Here is a 19,097-nt window from a genome sequence, read left to right on the forward strand (position 1 = left end):
TGCTCAGCGGGAAGCCTGCTCCTCCCTCTCCCACTCCCCCTGCTTGTGTTCCCTCTCTCACTGTCTCTCTCTCTGTCAAATAAATAAATAAAATCTTAAAAGGAAGGAAGGAAGGAAGGAAGGAAGGAAGGAAGGAAACAGTCTGGCAAATCCTTAATAATGTAATCTAGAGTTACCATCTGACCTAGTAATATCACTGCTAGGTGTATACCCAAGAGAAATCACAACATATGCCCATGTGAAAATACAAATGGTGCCACATATAGCAATTCAATAATGCTGTTTACAGCAGCATTATTCACAATCACCAAAGTGGAAACAGCTTGGATGTCCATCAACTGATTAATTGACAAAATGTGGTATATCTAATACTATGGAAAATTATTTGGCTTTAAGAAGAAATGAAGTATTGATACATGTTACAACACAAATAAACCTTGAAGACCTCATGCTAAACAAACCAGGCACAGGAAGTTTATGTACAATTCCATTTATATGGGATATCCAAAAAAGGCAAATTCATAGAGACAAAAAGCAGATTAGTCCCAGGGACTGGAGGCAGGGAGGCCAGGGAAGGACTGCTTAATGGGTACAGAGTGATGAAAATGTTCTGGAAATAGATAATGGTAATGGCTGATTAATGGTAATGGTAATGGTTGATTAAAATTTAAAACTTTATGTTACGTGCATTTAGCACCAAAAGGAAAACATATGTAAAAGAATGAAATGAAGCCTTGATACATCCCATGGCATGGATGAACCTGAGAACATAAGGCTAAGTGAAAAAGTCAGACCCAAAAGGACAAATACAATATGCCACTTATATGAGGTGCCTAGAATAGGCAAATTCATAGAGATATAGAATAGAGGTTGCCAGGGGTTAAGGGGAGGGAGGAATGGGGATTTATTATTTCATGGATACAATGTTTATATTTGTGAGGATGAAAGTGTTCTGGAGATGGATGGTGGTAACAACTGCACACGGTGTGAATGTAATTAATGCCATTAAACTGTACACTTACAAATGGTTAAAATGGTGGTTTTCTATGTTATATGTTTTACCACCATTTAAAAAAATTAATAACATAATATACCCCAAACCACTGACTTATATAGTTTGAACGGTTGAATTTTATAGTATGGATATCATATCTCACTAAACTTTAAAAGAAAAAAAAATTAGGTGATGAGTGGGAAGGCAATCAAATCTATATATAATACCTTCATAGAAGGGCTAATGTAACTTACAGTCCTAGGTTATAGGTTAATGACATGAAAACTATTACAGAAATCTAATCATAGAGCATCCAAAACATGCATATTTATAAAGTAACTTTAAAATATCAAGCAAATGGTAGAAAAAAGATCAAAGCAGTGGTTGTCTCTGAAGGAGCATGAGGGAACTTTCTGGCACAGTGGTAATATTCTGTATCTTGATGGACAAGTTTGGGTTCCACAAGTATATGCATTTTGTTAAAATGCATTTGTTAAAATGATCAAATGTTAAAATTTGTTAAAATGCATATATATATATATATATATATATATATATGCATAAGAATCTATAATAGCAAAACAGTGGAAACAACCCAAACTTACCTAAAGAGAAATTTGGTAGAAAAATTATGGATAGTAAACATGAAGATTCTCTATCTCTATATATTGCTGGAGAGCATCTCCTGGGTATGTTCATGAAATAGCAAAGTGGAACGTACATTACCATTCACCTAAGAAATAGTGAGGCGTACAAATGTATCAAGTATCCCCCACTTTCTAGAAGTTCACATTAAGCTTTTACAAAAGCCCACCTCAACACCAGTCTCTGCAAACTGAAAGAAATCCAAAGAGGACTTTTGCTTTTATGAGAAAAGGCAAAAAAAATAGTATTCAGCTTTTATTGTGTGGTTAGGCAGAGTGTATCCTGAGCAGCGAGAGGAGCCTCAGCAAACTCATTGCCCGGGAACTCCACTCAGTCTATCTCAGCATCAAGTGGACAGCTTTGAACTGTGTCTGGGAGCATCTGTGCTTTATCTCAATTTCTACTGTGCATCTGTTAGCAAGATGTGTCCTAAAGTATTGGAAAAGCCCAAGCAGTTAATTTTGAATGCTCAAAAAACTTAATATAAATTAATGGTACTCACTTCTTTTTTTTATGCCATTTTGGCCTACAAAGTGTTTCAAAGGAATGCCCTACTTTCAGATAGCAGGGGAGACCTGTATACACATAGGTTTTATTTTAAAAAATTATAATATAGGCCAGAGAAAGGAAACAGATAGAAGCTAGCTGGAAAGTGTAGTATTTTATCAGACTGAACTTTGGAAACACCAATGCTTTATATAATTATAAAATTAGACAAGTTAAAATTCAATCTCTAAAATTTGAAAACAAAATTAATCAAGGTAGCCTAATGTTTATCAAGTTGGTGATATAACCACCTGGAGAAACTAAAGTGATTATTCACTTCCCTTTGATTATTACTTTGATTACTAATTTCCCTCTATATAACTTTTTAGTAATCATATTATTGGACACAATGTTGGTAATGTTGTTTGTTACTTATGTGAGTAGTAAGTGAGTGATGTTACTGACAACTGGGATTTTCAGCATGGAAGTAACAAAGAAACAAATGTAAGAAAACTTCACTAAAAATCTGTAGTCTTAAATTTCAAATGGAAATAATGCATAAACTCATATTTTATCTAAAAAGTGTGTGTGCGTATTTCTTAGCTCTATATACTTAAATGTCCTAGAAACAATCAAGAACCTAGTAGCTGAGCACTCCTAGTGCTCAGACTGTGTTCTCTAACTCCCATATTCTATTAAGGGGAAATGGATCTCTTTGGAAAAATGACTCTTGTGTGAGATATTCTGTATTGGGTAGGAAGTATAGATGATGAGATCAGAACGCATCTTACCCAAACCAAGAAAGCCATTAAAGATGACTGAGTGTGTGTGTAAAGGATTAAGAATCAACTTGAAGAAGTTTCCTCTAGCTAAAAAATGGATGAGTTTAAGAACCTATAAGAATAAAAAATCAGTGGATTGAAACACAGTAAATATGTTTAAATCTCTAAGTTCAAAATGATACTTTTTTTAAAAAAAGATTTTATTTAGTCATTTGACAGAGATCACAAGCAGGCAGAGAAGCAGGCAGAGAGAGAGGAGGAAGCAGGCTCCCTGCCGAGCAGAGAGCCCGATGCGGGGCTCGATCCCGGGACCCTGGGACCATGACCCGAGCCGAAGGCAGAGGCTTTAACCCACTGAGCCACCTAGGCACCCCTCAAAATGATACTTGAGAAAAAGTCACCTGCACCTCAGAAATATTTTAGGGAACTGAACCAACTCACTATTCTAAAAATAGATCAATAAAGGGTACTTAATGATGTAGTGATAGAGTAAGCTTTGGCATTAGAGAGCTGTGTATTTTACCTTAGCTTGACCGTCTAACAGCTTGACATTGGGCAGGTTGCTTATTCTCTCCAAACCACAGTTTGTCTTTCATAAGGACAAGTGAAGTCCAGTTTGCCAGACTCATGGTACATTTCTTAAACAAACTTCCACCTCACTGTAATCAACTAGTTCCAGGTATAATTTTTTTCTTTACCATTCATGCCGGCTAATAAGTGAAGAAAGAATGAGATTATTAGACTATTGCCGATGTGCAGCCTTAATGAAGTAATGCATAAAGGCAATGATGACCAGCAGCCTTCTAAAACCTATGAAATAAGCCTACAAAAAGCTGAACCTGAATTTGATCAAGCCTCTGATTTTCACTATTAATTTTTAGGAAATACAGAAAATCCAGGGGACAGAGAATATGTTCAACTCCTCTACAAGCAATGCTTGTTGCAACTGGCTTGTACTAGTTTGAACTGGCTCACAGTCAATTGTTAAATTTTCACAAATTTTGTGAGCTGGCTATTAACCACTGTTAAAAATTAAATTATGTAAACTTCTAATTAACTATATTAAAGTAAAGATAATAAATAATCACAATTCACTATTCCCTAGTAGTAAATTTCACTATACTTTACTTTTATCTATGCTCTTGGGGTTAATTATACTAATGTATGTGAATCGTGGAAATGTTACATAATAATGTACTATTGCACATCTCTTCCCGACTCTGCATTCAGATGACACACTGGTAGTTTTAAATCAGCCATAATGGGAATATTTACACCACAGAAACCAGCAAGTGCAACAGATCCAGGCTTTTTCATCCTAGAGAGCCAGATGTTGAATATTTACCAGCATACCATTGCCCATAGGGAGGCACTCAGTAAAATTCTGACTCTGGACATATGATCCAATTTCTTCAACAAATAAATTGCAAGGGAAAGAAAAAACATACAGATTAAGACTTGAGAATAATCAAGGTATTATAATATTAGTGTAAAATAAACAGATCAATGGAACAAAACAGAGTAGAGAAAGAGGCCTAGACATAAATGGGCAACTGATTTTTTGCCCCTAAAGATTTTTATTTATTTGGAGAGAGAAAGAGAGAGTGAACATGAGTAGGGAGAGGAGGCAGAGGGAAAAGCAGGCTCCCCACTGCGCAGAGAGCCCAATGCAGGACAGCCCAATGCAGCCCGATCCCAGGACCCTGCAATCATGACCTGAGCAGAAGGCAAAAGCTTAAGTAACTGAGCTAGCCAGGCGTCCCATGCACAACTGATTTTTTAAAAATGGTGTTTCATGTTCTATAATAACTAGATATACATATGCTTTAAAAAAAAAGAAAAAAAGGACCTTTGATCTCCACCTCACACTCTATACAAAAATCAACTCAAAACGGATCACAGACTTAAATATAAAAAACCCAAATTATTAAACTTACAGGAGAACACCTTTGTGCTATTAAACTGGGCAAAGATTTCTTAGATTTGAGACCAAAAGCAGGATCAACAAAAGATAAAGATGATAAAAAGTACACTTCATCAAAATTAAAAACTGCTGCTCTTCAAAAGATACTGTCGAGAGAATGAAAAGACAGGCCACAGACTGGAAGAAAATATTTGCAAATCATTTATCTGATAGAGTACCTATATCCAGAATATATGAAGAATTGTCAAAACACAGTAATAAGAAAACAGTTATAAATTGGGCAATTTCAACACTCTTTATTAAAGAAGATATACAGATGGCAAGTAACCCGTAAAAAGTTGCTTTAACATCATTAGTCAATAGGGAAAAACAAAACCCCAACGAGATATAAACCTATTATAAAGGCTAAAAATCATACAAACTGGAACCACCTTAGAAAAGACTTTGTCAGTTTCTCGAAAAGTTATATATAATCGCCTGCCATGTAGTCCAACCATTCCACTCCTCGGCATTTACAAAGGAGAAGTGAAAATGTATATCCCAGAAAGACTTATACACAAATTGTTCGTTCACAGCAGCTTCACTTGTAGGAGCAAGAACTGGAAACAACCCAAATGACCAGCAGGTAGACAGGTAAAGAAACCAGTGTCTGTCTGTGCAGGGAATACTGCTGGACACTGTACCTGCAGCAACACGACTGCAAACAAACAAACTCAGTGACAAAAAGGAGTTCACTGGCCACCTGGGGAAAAGGAGCATTAGGGAGGATGACAAAGGATAAAAGCAACCTTTTTGGGTTAATGGACAGGTTCATCATTTTGGTTATGGTGATGGTTTTACAAGTACAGATGGATGTCAAGGCTCATGAGACTGTACACATACTAAACACAGGTCACTCACTGGCTGTGAACTGTCTCTCAATAGTACGGTTTTAGACATTTTATTTATTTATTTTGAGAGAGAGACAGTGAGAGAGAGCATGAATGAGGAGAAGGTCAGAGGGAGAAGCAGACTCCCCTGGAGCTGGGAGCCCAATGTGGGACTCGATCCTGGGACTCCAGGATCATGACCTGAGCCAAAGGCAGTCGCCTAACCAACTGAGCCACCCAGGTGCCTGGTTTTAAAGGCTTTTACGGTTTTAAAAAGAGATAAGAAATAAACCCCATTTGTGATGTATATTTCAATATTAATTCAAACAAATTGTTTTAAAAAGAGATTTTGAGACAATCAGGGAAACTGACAAACTTCCCAGATATTTAAGGAATGGTTAAAAACTTTAGATGGGATGTAACACTATTCCAGTTAAAAAGAGTAGACTTTTAGGGGCACCAGTGTGGCACAGTCAGTTAAATGTCTGACTCTTGGTTTTGGCTCAGCTTTGTGAGACTTAGCCCCATGTTGTCGGGCTCTGTGCTCAGTGGGGAGTCTGCTTAAGACTTTCTCCCTCTCCCTCTGCCCCTTCGCCCCATAATCATTCTCTCTCAAATAAATAAATCTTAAAACAACAAAAAAAGAGTAGACTTTTAGATATAACACTCTGAAACATCTAAGAATGATATATGATATCCTGGGGGGAAGAGGAAATGGAGAGAGATATATATGAAACAAGAATGGGCATGATTTGATAAAAGTCTAAGACAAATAACTTAGTTGGAAGGTTATTGTACTATTTTTTATACACATCTTTCTATAACATAATCTCTAATACAGATCTAAAAGTAAAGAAATGTTAAGGATTTGTAAAGATCCTTTAGGCTACTTGTGACAGAATTAGGAAATCAATAAAACTCATTTTTAAAAATTTATTTATTTGACAGATCACAAGTAGGCAAAAAGGCAGGCAGAGAGAGAGGGGGAAGCAGGCTCCCCACTGAGCAGAGAGACCAATGTGGGGGTTGATCTCAGGATCAACCTGAGCCAAAGGCAGAGGCTTTAACCCACCGAGCCACCCAGGCAGCCCAATAAAACACATTTCTATAATGCTATTCTGATTATAGATTATAATCTAGTTCCAATTTCTAAAACTGACACAATGAATTTGAGGATTCGACCACAACTCAGATGCCCTAATACAAATTAATAAATTCCAAAAAGTTCAGTAAGAACAGCCCTTGTGTTAAGACCACAAAAGGAGGGGAGCCAGGGTGGCTCAGTGGGTTAAAGCCTCTGCCTTCTGCTCAGTTCATGATCCCAGGGTCCTGGGATGGAGCCCTGCATCGGGCTCTCTGCTCAGCAGGGAGCCTGCTTCCTCCTCTCTCTCTGCTTGCCTCTTTGCCTACTTGTGATCTCTGTCTGTCAAGTAAATAAACAAGATCTGTAAAAAAAAAAAAAAAAGAAAAAAAAACACAAAAGGAATCTTTTTCTGTTTGTCTTAAAGAACATCATATCTAAGCATGAAGGGCTAGAACAAAAAAAGGGTAAGGCATATGAGAAATGCAATCTTTAAATGATACACAGACACCCAAAGTGGAGCAAACAGTGGAGCTCAGAAGAGAGCATTTGCGGCAAGTGCTCCCCCTCCTTGAAAGTGATCGTCCTGCACACCATTCACGAGTGTATGTACAGATGTTCCCAAAGCGTCCTCCTTTACCATCTGTCACTGCAACAAGCCATGTTGGGAGATGTAGAAAATCACCAAGGACAGACTCCTTAACCTTATTCTCTACTGACGACAAATTATTACAAAAAACCCATTATATGAAAGTTCTGTGAGGCAGACCCCATTTGCTCTCTGGATTGGCACCAAACGCAGTTTTTACTGGCAGTTTTAGCAGACTGGATTTTCAAAAGGAAGAGATGTATAATTAATCCCTTGGTTCCAAGAGGGACAAAAGTGGCTATATTTCTAACATTTATAAAAGCATTGTAATTGCTATCATTCTAAATTTAACACCCCTCCCTCTCCGCCACCTTTTGATGAATTCAAAGACCTTCACAGTTCTTGGTACATTATCAAAAATTTTGGGAGATGATTTTCCATCAAAGCTGCTTACAGATATAAGGTGGTCTAACCTGAGATTTATATGGTGAATAATGCTACATGAAAATTTGATAAACATTTGTTGCTATATGGGTCAAATTATAGAATAGAGCTAACATTTACTGTGTCCTTACTATGTGCCAGATGATATTCAATGTGCTTTACATTAATTTGGTCATGATAATTAATCCCATGAGTTAGATCCAATTAATAACTCCATTTTACAGGTAAGGAAACTGAGGCAGAGGTCACAGAGTTTCATATCCTTCATTCTGTCTCCTAAGCCCAGACTCAGACTCAGTGCTCTTTAGGGAATAAGAGGGCAGAGAAAACATACATAACAACAAACATCCAAATGGCCATTCAGGCAATACATTTTCACCTCAATATATGAAAGGGTGCAGGGAACGGAAAAAAAGTGGGTTCTAGAAATAAAACTTGATTAACTGAGTACTTAATCAAGACAAGTGGTTTTAACCTAACATGTAAGCAGTACCTCTTCCTTCCTTCCAAGCTAGTACTGAAAGGGAAGTGAATTTGATGCTAACTTGTGAGCGCCTCAGAAATTTGCCATAAACATTTCAAAGAGCTGTTTTCTGGCTTTAAGAAAATTCAATACATAACACTCTTCACTGTCTAAGCACAAAATACTTGGAAACAAATTACAATGAAAAATATTCCATTGTAGGTATTTTGTAACGATGCTTCCTCAACATTCTGTTTTCATAAGGGCTTTTTCACTTTTAAGGAAGGGAGCACTGTTCCATATTACTGAAGAGGGAAGTCCTCAACCACCCTAGCCAGCCCTTCCTCTGCTCACAGAACCAACATCTTCCCCTTTTTCAGCTCTTCATAGCAAACTGGTGCACACGGCACTTTTCAACCATTCCTACCACCCACTACAGGTAAGAGCATGGATGTCCGACAACATCTGGTTTGAACGCTCGCTCTACGATGCTTAGCAGCTCCTTTCGCCTCTATGTCTCTCCATGACATCGGCAACAGTGTCTTCTCCTTCACTGAGGGGGCAGCAAAGGGTTAAGGAGTTCAGACATGGAGGCATTTAGAGCAGCTCCTGGCACACAGCAAATGCTCTATAAATGTTAGGTTTATTCTTATAGTCTTGAGGCAAAATACTCCCAAGATGTCGTCACAAACACACTCAGACAGAACACCATGTGATAACAGACACGTAATACTTCCGTAACGAAAGGAGGAAGGAGGGAAGGAAGAAAAAGGAAGGGCACAGCACATCTATCAACAAAATGTGTCCAATCTGAGGAAAATAGATGTTCTTTGGGGTGTATGTTTGAGCATAAGTAGAGGGTACTTTAATCTATCAGGAAATGCTAAACTGACACATGTGCTGAATATTCGTTTTGGCTGAGTGTTGACAGCCCAAGTGTGAGCTCAGCTTTCAGATATGGCGGCCATCAGACAGCATCATTGCCATTGGATGTACTTCTCAAATACAAACCTGATTTTGAAAGTTATCAAAAAACTGTTATTATTAGGAATCTTAGTGATAATTTTAAAGTTTGACTGGGCAGTGCAGAAACAAGAACTTGACAGCACAGTGGGCCAGCAGACGGCCACGTGGCTTAGCCACAACCCAGCCCCAGCAGTTCGATCTAGACACTGCCTGTCCGCTGCAGTCAGCAGAGGAGAGAGGGAGAGGGGGGTCTGCCAGCTAGCTCTGCTAGGATCCTGCAGACAGTGAGACTGCCCTCAGATCACTAAGTGGTATTTTGTCTTTCAGAGTAACTGACTGACTGACTTATTTTGTCTAATATTATGAAAGCTAGAGTACCTCAACCAATTCCATAGATTAGAGTTATGCTATCATTGACTATCATTCTGCCTTACATAGCCCGAATTTGTGTAAGTGGTTTTTTGGCTCAAAAAAAGATATATTTTTCCTGAAGGTGTCTAGTCAGCTCACTTGCTCCCCAGTTAACAGTAGATTAACTGTTAATCTACTTCCTTAGTTAGCTGTCTAAATATTTGTATTGCTAATTTATTTCTTTAATTCAATACACTTCTCAGTTGTTCCAAATAATAAGTTAACAGCTTTCATGATCATCATTCATTGTGGCACTTTTCTCTTGCAATAAGGAGAATAATAACAGCAGATATCTGTACAGCATTAACTATATGCCAGGGCCCCCTGTGACACAAACACACACCCAACCAGTCCTTGTAACAAAGCTAAGATGTAGGTAGTGTTACTACTCCCATTTTACACATGAAGATGACTGGCACAGAGAGAATACATAACTTGCCCAAACTAGTAAGTGGCAGAGCTGGGATGTGAACCCACACACTGGCCGGGGGTCTGTGCTCTTAACCACTGGACACCTTGCCTCTAGGCAGCTGAATAACAAGAAAGAGTTAAATCGGTGAAGGGTGAAGGGGGTCTGGAGGTGAGACAGGGAAAAAAAACCACAGGACTTGCAAAAGCACTCTGGGTTGTGTGGGGCAGGGGCGGCTGCAGAAGAAAGGTGCTTGAGGACACCACATGGGGCCATGTGCTGAACCCACAGAAGGCGCATGAGCAGCTGCACTTGAGGGCTCTGAGGGGGACAGGCCATGGAGGACTGTAAAGGTCAGATCAAGGGGAAGGAAAGGAACAGCGAGCCACTGGGGTCTTGCCCCAGGGGTGAGGACATGACAACCAGAATGCTAGTGTGAAATGGCTGGTCGAAGGTGAGAAAGAAGGAAACCCCATCAGGAGCTGTGGTGACAGGTCGGATGACAGGACGGTGAGGAGTGGAGATGAGAGGAGATGAGAAGGTACCTATCACCAGGCAGAGTGACAGACTGCATTCAGGGGAAGGAAGGGGGTCAAGAAAAAAGAAGTCTCAGGGATGACTCCCAGGTTTCTGATTTGTGCAACTGGATGGATGGCGACAGGCTGTTCCCCAAGATGGAAACACCTAATGAGAACAGAGGTTTCTGGAATTCTCTTGGACACGTGGAACATGAGGAGCATCTGCAATAGTCACGGGGAGGTAAGGTGTCCAGAGTAGGCAGCTAGACACACGCACCAGAAGCCCATGCCGAAGGTGGGAGCCAGAGACAGAGTCTGGAGTCCGCACGTAAATGATGACTGAAGCTGCAGGGGTGCATGGGATCCTATAAAGGACACTAAAGAGAGGCCCTGTGGCAGAGCCCTGAAGAACTCGGCATTTTAAAAGACAGAAAGACAAGGATGAGTCTGTAAAGGAGGAGCTAAGAGGCAGAAGGAAAACCAGAAGAGTACAGTGATCACAGAAACCAGGGAACGCAAGCTTAAGAAGAAATCAATGAAGCCAAATGCTCTGACAGGTCAAGAAAGACACTCATGGAAATATCTGTTAGGTAAGGAGACATGTGGTGACAGTTTCCAAAGGGCCATGGGCACAGAGCCAGACCTGGAGTGAAGTGAGAAGAGAGGAAATGAAGAAAGAGTACATACAACCCTGAGAAAGGTAGCTGAATGGGAATGTGGGGCAAGAGTAGAGATGTAAAATAGGAGATGCTGAGCACGTTTAAACTGTTGGTGAAGACCAAAGTGGGAGGAGGGAGCTGATAGGGTGAGGTTTCTCCACAGGAACAGGATTCTGAGCCTGACCAAGTGGCAGGAGAAATGGTGCCTTTATCTTACTGTGAGGGAAGGAGGCTCGGAGGCATGCCGAGGCAGGCCAGTTTGTACCTTTCAGAGTGGAAGGATGATGAAGTTCCCATCTGATGGCTCCCAATTTCTGTGTGACACAGCAGGCAAAGTTGTATCCAGAAAATGAAAGAGAAGGTGTGGGTATGGGAAGGAGAGGGGGAGGGGGAAATAGGGGCAATGTCAAGGTTTCGAGGAGACAAAAAGAATGGAACTAATCATTGTAGATGGTGGGAGAAAGAGTGAGCTCAAGAAGAGAGGACTGCTGGGCAGTGTTGAGGGCTCGTTTCAGAATGCAGGGGATTGAGAATTTTTAGGGGTTCCTGCTGGCTCTGCTCTGTAAGCTGCAGTGCTCAGCCTGAGTGTTCAGGGAGAGAGAAGGCAGACAGCTAGTGGTAACCCAGGAGGCAAGTTTTGCTAGCAAGGCATAACAAAGATCCAAGGCCAAGAGGGTGTAAGGACTGGGCAAGGATGCTCGAGGTGGTTCAGGGACCTAAGCTCCATGAAGACAAGAGGGAGGATGGACTCAGAGAATAAAGGGACAAAAGATGAGGGTCCTGATAAGAGGAAGACTAATTACAGTACAAGCTGCTGATGAATAAATGGTTGTGGGCACTGACTGGAATACCTAAATTTAACTCATTAGTTATCATTAATAATCAGCCATTAGATTATTTGAATTATTAATGAGTTCCATTATTCATTAATACATCAAGGTCAACTTTCTGTGATATAATAAAAGGTGAGCTTCCTGCTCTGTGAAGGACTCTTAGAAATCGAAATCATTAAGAAAAAGACCAACAACAACCCATGGGGAAAATAAAAAAAATACCCACTTGGCTGGAGATTCCTCCTCCAGGGGGCCCGGGGACTCTTCCGCTGCTGTGGTCTCTTCCATCGGTGCAGTCTGCTCCGCGTCACTGAAAAGCAGTGACAATCGTTCTGGTCACACAAATATGTTTACATCAGTGCTCTTACATATCCAAGACAGAAAAAATACATTTCAATATCCCTTTTTCTTAAGTAAATACCATTCAAGGAATTATATACACACATAGGTAATCCACATCAAAATCAAGAGAAAATTGCTAATCCATTGAAATTATTTGAAAAGTGTGGAAAGTACTTTTAGAAATAAAAGTTTCTATGAATGGCCTAAAATTAAATACAGATTATAAGTGACCACAACAATTATTTAAAAACCCCTAACGTCCTAGGAAATTCCAAGTATTAGCAGAGGCCATAAAATTTCTCAACCTGTGTTTCCAGAATGTGTTCAAATTTAAGCGACCATCCACAATACAGTCTGCCAAATACATAGGATGTTATATATGAACCTCATGGTAATCACAAACCAAAAACCTGTAATAGATACACAAAAAATAAAGAGAAAAGAATCCAAACAATATTAAGAAAGTCATCAGATCACAAGGGAAGAAAGTAAGAAAGAAAGGAAAAGAGAAGAAATTTAAAAAACAAGCAGGAAATGATTAACAAAATGGCAGTAATGCATATCTATCAATAATTACTTTAAATGTAAATGGACTAAATGCTCCAGTGAAAGATATAAGGTGGTGACTGAATGGATGAAAAAGCAAGACCCATCTATATTCTGCCTATAAGAGACTCACTCAGACCTCAAGACAAACGTAGGCTGCAAATGAAGAGATGGAAAAACCATTTACCATGCAAATAGAAGAAGAAGAAAAAAAAAAAAGCTGGGGTATCAATATTTATATCAGACAAAATTGACTTTAAAACAAAACTCTAACAAGAGACAAAAGAGTATTACATAATGATAAAGAATCAATCCAAGAAGACAGTGTAACTACTATGAATGTCTATGCGCCCAACACAGGAGCACCTAAACATATAAAGTAAATGTTAACAGACATAAAGGGAGAAACTGACAGTGATACAGTAATAGTACAAGACTTTAACACCCCACTTACATTGATGGATAGATCATCCAGACAGAAAATTAATCAGTGGCTTTGAAAGACACATTAGGTCAGATGGACTTAACAGATACAGAACAAACCCTCTCCAAGTAACAGAATATACATTCTTTTCAAGTGCATATGAAACATTCTCCAAGATAAATCACATGTTAGACCACAAAATAGGTCTCAATGAACTTAAAAGACTGAAATCATATCAAGCATCTTTTTCTGGTCACAACAATATAAAACCAGAAATACCTCAACATAATAAAGGCCATATATGAAAAACTCACATCTAATCTCATACTCAATGGGGAGAAACTGGAAATATTTCCTCTAAGATCAGGAACAAAACAAGGATGTCCACTCCTACCACTTCTATTCAACATAGTTCTTAAAGTCCTAGCCACAACAATCAGACAAGAAAAAAATAAAAGGCATAGAAATACATAAGACATAAAACTGACACTATTTGCAGGTGACATATTATATATTGAAAACCCTAATTTACTCACCAAAAACCATTAGAACTAATAAATGATTTCAGTAAAGTTACAGGAATCTGTTGCATTCCTATATAGTAATAATGAATCAGCACAAACATAACAAAAATAACCCCATTTACAATGAATACAAAGAATAAAATACCTATGAATAAACTGAACCAAGGAGATGAAAGACCTGTACTGTGAAAACTATAAGACACTGATAAAAGTAATTGAAGACAATACAAATAAATGAAAAGATACTCTTGTTCATGGATTAAAAGAATTAAAATTATTAAAACGTCCACACTGGGGCACTGGGGTGGCTCAGTGGGTTAAAGCCTGTGCCTTTAGCTCGGGTCATGATCTCGGGGTCCTGGGATCGAGCCCCACATCGGGCTCTCTTCTCGGCGGGGAGCCTGCTTCCTCCTCTCTCTCTGCCTACCTCTCTGCCTATTTGTGATCTCTGTCAAATAAATAAATAAAACCTTAAAAAAAAAATAAAAAAAATAAAATGTCCACACTACTCAAAGCAATCTACAGATTCAATGCAATCCCTATCAAAATGCCAATGGTTTTTTTCACAGAACTAAAACAAACAACCCTAAACGTGTATAGAACCACAAAAGACCCCAGGTAGTCAAAGCACTCCTGAGAGAAGAACAAATCTGAAGATACCACAATCCCAGATTCCAAACTATGCTACAAAGCTGTAATAACAAAACAGTACAGTACTGACACAATAATAAAGATATAGATCAATGCAACAGAAGGAGCCCAGAACTAAACCTATGCTTACAAAGGAGGCAAGAACATAAATGGGGAAAAGACAGCCTCTTCTACAAGTGGTGTTGGGAAACTGGACAGCTACATGCAGAAGGCTGAGATTGGACCACTTCCTTACATCATACACAAAAATAAAATAAAATGGATTAAAGACCTAAATATAGGAATTGAAACCATAAAATTCTGAAAGAAAGAAAGAAACCAACCATAGGCAGTACACTCCTGGACATCTGTTCAGCAATATTTTTCTGTATCTGTCTCCTCAGCCAAGGGAAACAAAAGCAAAAATAGACTATTGGGACTACATAAAACTTAATAAAAATCTTTGCACAATGAAAGAAACCATCAAGAAAATAAAAAGGCAACCTACTGAATGGAAGATCTTTGAAAAGGGGTCAATATCCAAAATATATAAAGAACACACAACTCAACACCAAAAAAACCTAACAGTACAATTTAAAAACGGGCAGAGGAGTTGACAGGACATTTCTCCAAAGACATACAGACAGCCACAGACACATGAAAAGATGCTCAACATCACTCATCATCAGGGAAATGCAAAAGTCAAAGCCACAATGAGCTATTATCTCACACCAATGAGAACAGCTAGTTTTAAAAAGACAAGAAATGACAAGTGTTGCTGAGGTTGTGGAGAAAAGGGAATCCTTGTGCATTGCTGGCAGGAATGTGAATTGGTGTAGCCACTACGGCAAACACATAGTGTATGGAGTATGGAGGTTATTCAAACAATTAAAATAGAATTACCGTATGATCCAGCAATGCCACTTTGGGTATTTACCACTCCACAAAGAAAAGATCAATTTTATTTATTTATTTAGTAAGATCATTTATTTGAGAGACTGAACATGCGCGCAAGCAGGGAGAGGGGCAGAGGGAGAGAAAGAATCCCAAGCAGACTCCCCACTAAGTATACAGCCTGACGCAGGGCTCAATCCCACAACCTGAGTCAAAATCACGAGTCAGACGCTTAACCAACTGAGCCACTCAGGTGCCCCAAAAGATGAATTTTTTTATTTTTAATTTTTTTTTCTTAGTTTTATTTATTTATTTGAGAGAGAGAACAAGATCACAGCAGGGGGAGGGGCAAAGGGAGAAGCAGACTGCCCACCAAGCAGGGTTTGATCCGGGACTCTGGGATCATGACCTCAATCAAAGGCAGACGCTTAACCGGATGAGCCACCCAGGTGCCCCAAAAGATAAATTTTAAAAGATACACGCACCGTTATGTTTACTGCCACATTATTTACAATAGTCAAGACATGGAAGAAATCTAAGTGCCCCCTGATAGATGAATGGATAAAGAAGATGTCCTATATATGTACAATGGGATATTACTTAAGTCATAAAAAAGAATAAAATCTTGCCATTCGTGACAAGATGGATGGACCTGAAGGTATTATGCTAAGTGAAGTAAGTGAGACAGAGAAAGACAAATTCCATATGATTTCACTCATGTGTAATCTAAAAAACAAAACAAATGAAGAAAAAGAAACTCATAAATACAGAGAACAAATGGGCTGTTGCAGTAGGGGTATGGGGTGGAGAAGGATGGGTGAAATAGGTGAAGGGGATTAAGAGACATAAACTCCAGCTATAATAGATTGAGTCATTAATTTGGCTTAACTTATTAAGAAAAGTATGGCATAGAGAATATAGACAATAATATTGTAATACTTTTTATGGTGGTGACAGATGGTAACTACACTTAATATGGTAAGCATTTCATCATAATGTCTTCATCATAACATAATCCCTATGTCATGCACCTCAAACTAATAGAATACTGTATGTCAACTATAATTCAATAAAAAATTTTTAAAAAAATTCTCAACCTACAAGTGTCAAATGACTCACAATACACAAGAATATAATATACGAAACTTAGAAAATGATGGAAACATTCCACAATAATGAGTGTGCAGAATACAAACATGCTGGTAGTAACTGTGCCAAAAAAATAAGGCTCTGAAACATCAATTTATATATCATCACATCGAAATACAATCTACAGATTAGAAAGTATAGCACAATGAGACAAAACTTGAATTCTAATACACATGATCTTAATTTTTCCCTTTTATGTTAACATTAATCCTATATGATTATAACTTTAAAAAAAAAAAAAAACAGTCCCAGCAAAAGAAATTTCATGTTCAGGGAAATGCTAAAAATAGTCAATATAAGTATATCCATTAGAAATATTTCATACTAAAAAAAAAAGAAAGAAAGAAATATTTCATACTCTACAGATGCCAGTACTTTTTCATCTCCCATTAAGGAAAAAGTAACACAACATAAGCTATTTTTTAAAAAGCAAAAATGGGGCACCTGGGTGGCTCAGAGGGTTAAAGCCTCTGCCTTCAGCTCAGGTCATGATCTCAGGGTCCTGGGATCAAAGCCCGCATCAGGCTCTCTGCTCAGCGGGGAGCCTGCTTCCTCCTCCCTCTCTCTCTGCCTCATTCTCTGCCTACTTGTGATCTCTGTCTGTCAAATAAATAGTCTTTAAAAAAAAATTTAAAAAAAAAAGCAAAGACAAATTGAACTGTAATAACAGAGCTGACTTTTTACATTTAACTTTTTTTTTTTAAGAGTTTATTTATTTATTTGACAGAGACCACAAGTAGGCAGAGAGGCAGGCAGAGAAAGGAGAGCAGGCTCCCTGCCAAGCAGAGAGCCCGATGCGGGGCTCGATCCCAGGACCCTGGGATCATGACGTGAGCTGAAGGCAGAGGCTTTAACCCACTGAGCCACCCAGGTGCCCCTACATTTAACTTTTCCTTATTCATCATCCAAAGCTATTGTACTAAACTTAAAAAATGAATTTTTAGATACTGAATTTGAATACTTAATTTTTTTGAAGCTTCTTCATTTTTATTTTTATTTTTTTGGTAATCTCCACACCCAGCCTGGGGCTCAAACTCACGACCCTGGGATCAGGAGTTGCATGTTCTTCTGACTGAGCCAGGCAGGCACTCCAAATAATTAACTTTTACTTTTAAAAAAGGTCATAAATCAAATGCACTCTGAGTTTGGCTGCCTCCGCACATCAGTTGGATCTGGGCAGGGTCACAGGAGCTTCTCACACCCAGAGCCCCAAAATCTAGCAGTAGCAGCACAAATTACTCCAACTATCTGTTTATGCCCTTGACAACATAATAAATCAAGGGGATAAAACCACAGGTTTATTGGTAACTCATAGCTTTCAACAATTAAAAATCATAAAAGGGCTATGTAAATACCAGCATTTCCTAAACCTGAGCAGCTGATTTTAAAAAAGGAGAGAAATCACAGATCTTCCTCCTGTGTTGACCTAAATTATTTAAATAAACAAAAAACTAATGTGCTTACACCTCTTAGAGAACCATGTGACCAAAACTGCAGAACCATGGGGTTTCAAAATTAGCAACAATTTATGTTGATGGATTCTGTTATTTTGTTGAAAGTAGATAATCAGTATTGGATTTATAGGGCCCTCCAGGGTCCATGTGTATACTTTGACTTCAATTATATGAATGCAGAAAATGCGTTTGCACAAATGCATTCCACAAAGCGATTAAACACCTCAAGGCTTTGTTATCTAGTGCAAATTCAGACTCCACACTTACCAAATCTATGACAGTGAACAGATTTTAATTGAATGTTGATTATTACATAAGACCATCTTGCTCTTTGAAATAAAAGTTGGAAGGCACCATTACAGAAAACCACTTCTGTGGGTGTGTTTCAATTGGTAACAAGAAAATATCTGGTATCTGATGTGGTATTTTAAAAATTACCACAAATGGAGAAAATTCTACTTTCAGCACAGGCACCCACTGTCACACTGTTGAAGAAAACCAGTAACAGTGGAAATGGCTCCTTGTACCATTTTGAAAACATTTTATCCATAAATTTAGTTAGCACTGCCAATGCCTTCAAGGAGGAATACTAACTACAGCAACTTTTTAAATTTTTTTAAGATTTATTTACTCATTTTAGAGAGGCAGAAGAGAATCGGAGGGGGAGAACCTCAAGCACACTGCCCACTGAGCACAGGGCCTGACTCAGGACTCGATCTCAACCCTGAGATCATGACCTGAGCCAAAATTACAAGTCAGACACTCAACCGACCGAGACACCCAAGTGCCCTCAAACTTCCAATGCACCGCAGTGTTCGGCTTTGCCAGCATGAACAGCCTTACTAAACTTGGCTCTCCTCTTCTCCTTTCTCATTAATCACAAGTAGCATATAACTCCACTGTACTACACTGGTTTTCATGATCAAAATCAATCTCTCCATTTATTAAATGAGAAATTCAAGTCTATTCTCTGAAAATCTTTAAATGACAAGTTATTGCCACCTCAGAGCTTTGGCTGAATAACTCACTAACCAATCCAAAATGCCCTGTGATTTTGGTCC

General features: G+C 38.7%; 1 protein-coding gene across 2 annotated transcripts in view; it reads right to left on the reverse strand.

The window, feature by feature from the left end:
- HABP4 (hyaluronan binding protein 4) overlaps positions 1–19,097 on the reverse strand; it is a 40,743-nt gene that overhangs the window by 7,314 nt on the left and 14,332 nt on the right. For both annotated transcript variants that reach the window (XM_044265739.1, XM_044265741.1), the window contains exon 5: positions 12,300–12,383. In XM_044265739.1, the coding sequence (XP_044121674.1) occupies positions 12,300–12,383 (84 nt within the window). The remainder of the gene's footprint in view (positions 1–12,299; positions 12,384–19,097) is intronic.

This window comes from Neovison vison, chromosome 9 (assembly GCF_020171115.1).
Source record: "Neovison vison isolate M4711 chromosome 9, ASM_NN_V1, whole genome shotgun sequence".
In the NCBI taxonomy this organism is placed as follows: Eukaryota; Metazoa; Chordata; class Mammalia; order Carnivora; family Mustelidae; genus Neogale; species Neogale vison.